The sequence below is a fragment of the Juglans microcarpa x Juglans regia genome, chromosome 5S, assembly GCF_004785595.1.
Source record: "Juglans microcarpa x Juglans regia isolate MS1-56 chromosome 5S, Jm3101_v1.0, whole genome shotgun sequence".
NCBI classification, from domain to species: domain Eukaryota; kingdom Viridiplantae; phylum Streptophyta; class Magnoliopsida; order Fagales; family Juglandaceae; genus Juglans; species Juglans microcarpa x Juglans regia.
In genome coordinates, this window is record NC_054603.1 from 1145990 (window position 1) to 1152500 (window position 6511).

Genomic DNA, 6511 nt, shown 5'->3' on the forward strand with positions numbered 1-6511 from the left:
CGTAATGAATTTTCTCTCACGACTTGCTCAATTTTTTGTTTGGTCAAATTAGTGTTCCTTTGGTATCGAGCCATGCATGCATTTACCATTGAACAATGAAGAATTAATGGTGCCTTCGGCAGTTCTTTTGGTTATCAACAAATTAGCATTATTCATAGAACTGCATGGCTTCGGATTATCCCCATGAAGTTTGGTTTCATGGGAGTTTATTTAGATTCAACCTACAAATGACACATTACAACTGCATGGGACTGCATGCATGCTTAAACAAACAGATAATTACTCGGAGACTTTAATTATCAAATAATATGATTCTGAACCAATATATATTCTAAAATCTCTTTGGTAAAATAATACAGGGTATTTATACCGTTTACAAAAAGTAAAGGAAAATGACTACTAGTAATTACTAGGAATATTGAAATTTCTATTCTTACAGATCAGTCTCATATCTCAGAATGTTTTGTCATTAGAGAGATTATAGAAGTTAAGACAATGTCTGTCACAATGAAATTTGTGTGCAGGGAAGCCCCAAACAGATGAGTAGTTTGGCTTGTAATATGATTTTTCCTTGTATTTATCAGTCACAACAGTAACTTCAGTTTCATTAAATGAAATGAAGTCTATTTAAAAAAAAAAAAGGACAGTTAAATATAACACTTAACAATAAAAAATAATATACCAATTATAAATTGTAATAATATATGTCATTAGGTTCTCAAGTAAACATCTTTCGTTTGCTCTCTGCAATGGCTATATTGGTCGTACTATAACCGCCGACCACGACCAGGTTGAGTCCACTCACGTAGCTAGACTCATCACTCAGAGCATTAGTATTGGTTTATGCATATGCATATGCAAAATCACTTCTTTTGCATAACTACTTTGTCATTCAAGCAAAATTTTCACATTGGCTTATGCATATTTGAGACAAAATAATAATATTTTATTATTATTAATTTTTTGCCTAAATACAATTTCATAGCATCTAAGTACATATATTAATATAATTTCATGCATCCAAATTTAGCAATTCCATATGTAATAAATACATCAAATTTATATACACCAAAAATGAATCCAACGTGCTCATAAACAACACATATTTAACATGTCACCTTAATACAAATTCCATGTATCAACTAGGTGATTTGCTAAATCAAGATACTATTCATCTTAATACAAATTCTATGTATCAAAATCAACTTGATACAAAAAGTTGATTTTGATACAAATTCATTACAATACAAATTTGATTCAAGATCATTACAACACAAACAAGTCCAGCAGCAGCAATCACATCCAACAACACAAATTTCCACCAAAACCAAACCCCGCCAACAACAAAATTCACCCAATCGATTGGTACCCACCCACCACCAACCAAAATATATTGTAGGGCTTCAATAACAAACCACAAGCCAAAGAGAATCAGCAAAATAGAGTGCACATATTGCACAAATTGTAAAATAAAGCTAAAAACAGGGGTTAAAGCATGAGTTTTATAAGTCTACATAGATCAAGCTAAAAATAGGGGTTAAACCAGAACCAGTTCGGGGTCTTTTTACCAAGTTTAAATAAGTGTACATAGATCAAGCTTAAGAAGTTCTCTATAACCCAATATTTAATCTTCAGTGGGACAAATCAGTGGGACAAAGCATGAGTTCAATGGCTAAAATTTACATGTAAAAGCAAGAATCTAAAAGCAAGAACAAAATCTAAAAGCAAGAATAAAGAATCTAGTTCATGAGGTCTAAAATGAAGAAACCCTAATCTAAAACCAGCATCATCGAAACCCTAACAATGTGTTGGCTATTTATGATTTCATGTTTCTACTTTGAAAGCAGCCCAAAAATTAAAGAAAGACGCAATTCTCATTCAGATCAGACACCTCATTCTCTTTCTCAATGCAGTTAATGTTGCTAGTTAGGCTTAATCTAAAACCAAGAACAACAAATGAAGAAATAGCACAAATCAAAACCATGAAGGGATAGGAGCACATCGAAACCGTGAAGAAACAGAGAGAGAAGTTTCTGTGCTTTTCAACCTAGCAATTTCATACCTAAAATGTAGAGAGCCAAACAGGAAAACCCAACCGTGACGAGCCCAGAGCCTTCGCAAGCTCCGTTGACAGCCGTCGTGAGATAGAGGTGCATGAGTTTGATCTCCGTTGGGGTTTTCGAGTAGAGAAAGGAATGGAGAACCAGAGAACCATAAACGTATGGGGGAGAAAAAAAGAAAATAATCCCATTTGGAGGGGTCGTCGAGAGAGAGGAGAGAGAAATAATGATTAAAATATATTTTGTAGAGTGAATAGTAGTTATCCAAATTTAGATAAATATTGTTCATAGCTAGCTAAATATTTGGATATGCATAAGCCAATGTAGAGGATTTTAGGGTCATATTATGCAAATATGATTTTGCATATACATATGCATAGACCAATGTGAATGCTAAAAAACAATGTTGCCTTGGCCACATCGCCTACTCTTAAAACCGTCCTTTTCAAATTTGCCGTTGAGGATATTAAATCTTCTACTTCCTTGTTACCTATTCCCTCCCTCATCGTTGTCATCGGTGTGGCCACGCCAAATGGTGATATGCAATTTACTCTAATTCCATATTGCCAAGGGCGGAACTAGAAAATCTAGTTTGGGGGGCTAAGTTAAGAAAAAATAATTTTGGGAGGGCTAAATACTAATTTTTATATAGTATACTTTATAAAAACACTTTTTAAAACCTAATTTTTATCAAATTTAAAACTTTTGCCTTAAGGTAGTTCCACCCCTGCATATTGCCCCAACTCCACACACAAATTCTTGGTTAGTCCTACCAACGCATGCTTCGATGCCGAGTAGATGTGCGATGTTGCTCCATGTGACACTGATGCATAGCTTGCGTTGAATAGAATGTTTCCCTTTTTTGTCGGAGTCATTACTTTGTTTGCGTGTTTCGCCCCCAGGAATGATCCTAGGACGTTCAAGCTAATAACTTTGTTGAAGGCCTCTTGTTCAAAGGCTGTAATTTTTGCCTCTGCTGGATCCGAACACCCTGCATTGTTGAACATTATGTCGAGTTTGCCATACTTTGAGACCACAATATTGATAGCATTTTGGACATCCAACCCCCTAGTGATGTCACAGTGAACATAGGAAATGACATCGATGTTGGTGCTATTAACTATGTCGTGACCAAGCTCGTCTTGGAAGTTGGCAATGATGACCATAGCACCATGGTAAGCAAACAACTTTGCAGTGCTCTCGCCAATTCCACTAGCGCCTCCGGTTATTAAGGCCACCTTACCTGCTAATCTGCGTGCAGAATCAAAAGTACTTCATTGTTTTTTTGTTCTGTTAGTTTTAGAAATTAAAGTTTGAACAGAGCTATACTTCCATGGTCTAAAAAATCAAAGAGATCATATACTATATTTAATCTATAGTCTTGACTTGAGAAACTGAGTGTGTTGATGTTGTGTTTCGTAGGCCTGGGTAACTCCACGCAGGCAGTGTACGAGCGATCACCTACATAATAACTAAAGGGAGGGACCTAGAGGTCAGTTGATCCTTCGATGCTTAAGTCAGTAATTAGTGAGGGAGATAATGAACAGTAGTCAAGGCAAGAGTGTAGGGAGATAGTGATGATTACCTTGTTTGTTGCTTGTAGTGTCTTATTTATAGTTACAACCTGGTCTCCATGATAATGGGGTGTTGGATATAATATAGCTGGATATAATATGCTTGTGCTATTGATTCGCCAAGCTATTCCTGTGGCGTCACTTAGCTGAGCTATGAAGTGTTCAGGGTTGCTGTGTATTACTTTGGCCTTGGGCCGCATTGAATGCGGCACGCCTTGTCATTAATGCTGGGTGTAAACCGTTGCAAGTCTCTTCGTTGGGTACTGAGTGCTGGGTTCCTTCCCTCCTAAGCCTCACCTGCATTTTCTGTCTTACTTCCCGTTGTGGACAGGATCCAACCCAGGCATCATACCTGAACTCTGACCCAAGTTCTACTATCTATCCCAGCCCATATTGTGCACCTGAACCTTAATCCGGCCCATGTCTCCAGCCCGGTTCAACCCAGACCTTATATCTAGGTTGTAATCTAGGCCCTGCTCTTGGCCCAATGTAAGGAATTTTCCTCCTTCACAGAGTAGAGGGCTACTAGTGGGGTTTCTCTCGAAGGGGTGGTAGATCTGGAGTGTTAGTGGGTGGAGGAGAGGGTTTCCATGACGGGGTAGCGACTGAGATGGCTCTAACTCACAGGTTGAGTGGAACACAGGGAATAGGATGTCGGGAAAGGGAAGTGGGGTACTCATAGGTGGTTGCGCGGCCACCAAAAGGCGGCTGAGAGTGGCGGCGCACGACAGTGCTAGGGCAAAACTAGCCCTAGAGGCTTCAGAAAGTAAATCTGAGGGTGGGGAAATGTTAGAACTCAATTTTGAGAGAGAGAATCTAATTGATGGATGGTTTGAGGGATGAGGAGCTTGGCCTATTTATAGGCCAAGGGGTGGTTCTTGGCAGTAGCATCAGCGATTTTGATTGGGGGTATTGGATGGCGCAGGCTCTGTGATATGCAATTTACTCTAATTCCATATTGCCCCAACTCCATGCACAAATTCTTGGTCAATCCTACCAACACATGCTTCGATGCCGTGTAGATGTGTGAGGTTGCTCCATATGACATTGATGCATAGCTTGCATTGAATAGAATGTTTCCCTTTTTTGCCGGAATCATTACTTTGGATGTGTGTTTGGCCCTCAGGAATGATCCCAGGACTTTCAAGCTAATAACTTTGTTGAAGGCCTCTTGTTCGAAGGCTGTAATTTTCGCCTCTGCTGGATCCGAACACCCAGTGTTGTTGAACATTATGTCGAGTTTCCCATGCTTTGAGACCGCAATATTGACAGCATTTTGAACATTCGACTCCCTAGTGACGTCACAGTGAACATAGGAAATGGCATCGACGTTGGTGCTATTAACTATGTCGTGACCAAGCTCGTCTTGGACGTCGACAATGATGACCATAGCACCATGGTGAGCAAACAGTCTTGCAGTGCTCTCGCCAATTCCATTAGCGCCTCTGGTTATTAAGGCAACCTTACCTGCTAATCTGCATGCAGAATCATAAGTACTTCATTGTTTTTTAGTTCTGTTAGTTTTAGAAATTAAAGTTTGAACAGAGCTATACTTCCATGGTCTAAAGATCAAAGAGATCATATACTATATTTAATCTAGTCTTGACTTGAGAAACTAAGTGGCCGGCTAGTACCAGTTAAATAAGTGAGCTTAATTAATTAACATTGATTATATTGACTTGAATGATTCATGTATTCAAGCAAAGATATCTACTCTATTATATAAGTGGCTATCTAACTGCTACAGTAAATTTTTCTTTTTTATTCATTAGTTTTCTTGTTTTTCCGTTTATATTGTAATTAACTCCGTTACTTATAATTAAGTCCGTTACTTACCCTTCCAGTGCACCCATTACTGAGGCCAACCATGCAACGGAGACATACATACTCAACGAGAGTGGAGGACCGGTGCGAAGAACTTGATACAGAGTAGAGAAAAAGCAAAAAGTGCACTGGTACAAAGTGAAGAAAAAATAATAGAGACTTGTTGAAAGAGAAAGCTCTGTATAACTTTTAATTGATAAAAAGAAGGGCCTATAAATAGGCTTTACATCAGAACACATTAACCACGACTCCTATAAAATAGCATCACAACTAAGGCACTTTCTCAACTACAAACCAAATAACAAATTCCTAAAGACTCGGTCTAACCCACCAACAACTAGAACTTTCAATGAATATTAATAAATATGAAATAAAACATTTAAATATTAACACCCTCCCTTAAACTGAAATCTGCAGATGTCAGTTTAAAAGAAAGAATTAACCCTCTGCAAAGTCCTCCTTTAGAGCAGCACGTGAACAAACTCCAAGTAGACCACGCAACTTCACAAATGTAGCCAACTTGAGAGGCTTGGTCTGTATATCTGCAACTTGGTCTTCACTTCGACAATAAATCAGGTTGATTGTTCCACCATTACTGAGATCTCTTAAAAAATAATATTTCACATCAATATGCTTGCTTCTTCCATGTAGCACAGGATTTTTGGAGAGTTTGATTGCTGAGCTGTTATCACAAAAAACTGTAGTAGCTTCCACTTGCTTGAACTGGAGCTCTTCAAGAATTCTTCTCAACCAGACAGCTTGACAAGCACAAGCTGTTGCAGCAGTAAATTCAACTTTTGTAGTTGACAAGGTGACAATTTGTTGCTTCTTAGAAGACCATGAAATAGCCCTTGTGCCCAACATGAAAACATAGCCCGAAGTGCTCCTTCTATCATCTTGACCTCCTACATAATCACTGTCAGTAAACCCGAACAGTTCTAACTTTTCACCCTTCTTGTAGAACAGCCCAAAATCTCTAGTTCCTTGCAAGTAACGAAGGATTCTCTTGGCAGCTAACAAATGCATTTATGTTGGATTCTCCATATATCTACT

The 6511-nt window shown here is 38.4% G+C and overlaps 2 protein-coding genes across 2 annotated transcripts in view; both read right to left on the bottom strand.

The window, feature by feature from the left end:
* Positions 1 to 718: 718 nt before the first annotated feature.
* Positions 719 to 3981, bottom strand: LOC121267915 (secoisolariciresinol dehydrogenase-like). The gene is made up of 5 exons (XM_041172019.1): positions 3950 to 3981; positions 2786 to 3332; positions 2458 to 2638; positions 1370 to 1376; positions 719 to 821 (listed from the first exon to the last, which is right to left on the bottom strand). The coding sequence occupies exons 1-5, from the start codon at positions 3979 to 3981 to the stop codon at positions 719 to 721; spliced, it is 870 nt and encodes a 289-aa protein (XP_041027953.1).
* A 506-nt stretch (positions 3982 to 4487) lies between these two features.
* The window catches only part of LOC121267918 (secoisolariciresinol dehydrogenase-like), an 8798-nt gene continuing 6774 nt past the window's right edge, over positions 4488 to 6511 (bottom strand). The window contains exon 2 of the mRNA XM_041172020.1: positions 4488 to 5109. Within this exon, the coding sequence (XP_041027954.1) occupies positions 4488 to 5109 (622 nt within the window). The remainder of the gene's footprint in view (positions 5110 to 6511) is intronic.

What these genes read in the sequence shown, in the direction of transcription:
- LOC121267915 (XM_041172019.1), bottom strand. Translation starts at nt 3,981, where the DNA reads ATGCCTGGGTTGGATCCTGTCCACAACGGGAA. An exon ending in GATCCTGTCCACAACGGGAA is followed by an intron (nt 3,333 to 3,949) that starts GTAAGACAGAAA and finishes AAAACAATGAAG; the next exon opens with TACTTTTGATTCTGCACGCA. An exon ending in AGTTGGGGCAATATGCAGGG is followed by an intron (nt 2,639 to 2,785) that starts GTGGAACTACCT and finishes TAGATTTTCTAG; the next exon opens with TTCCGCCCTTGGCAATATGG.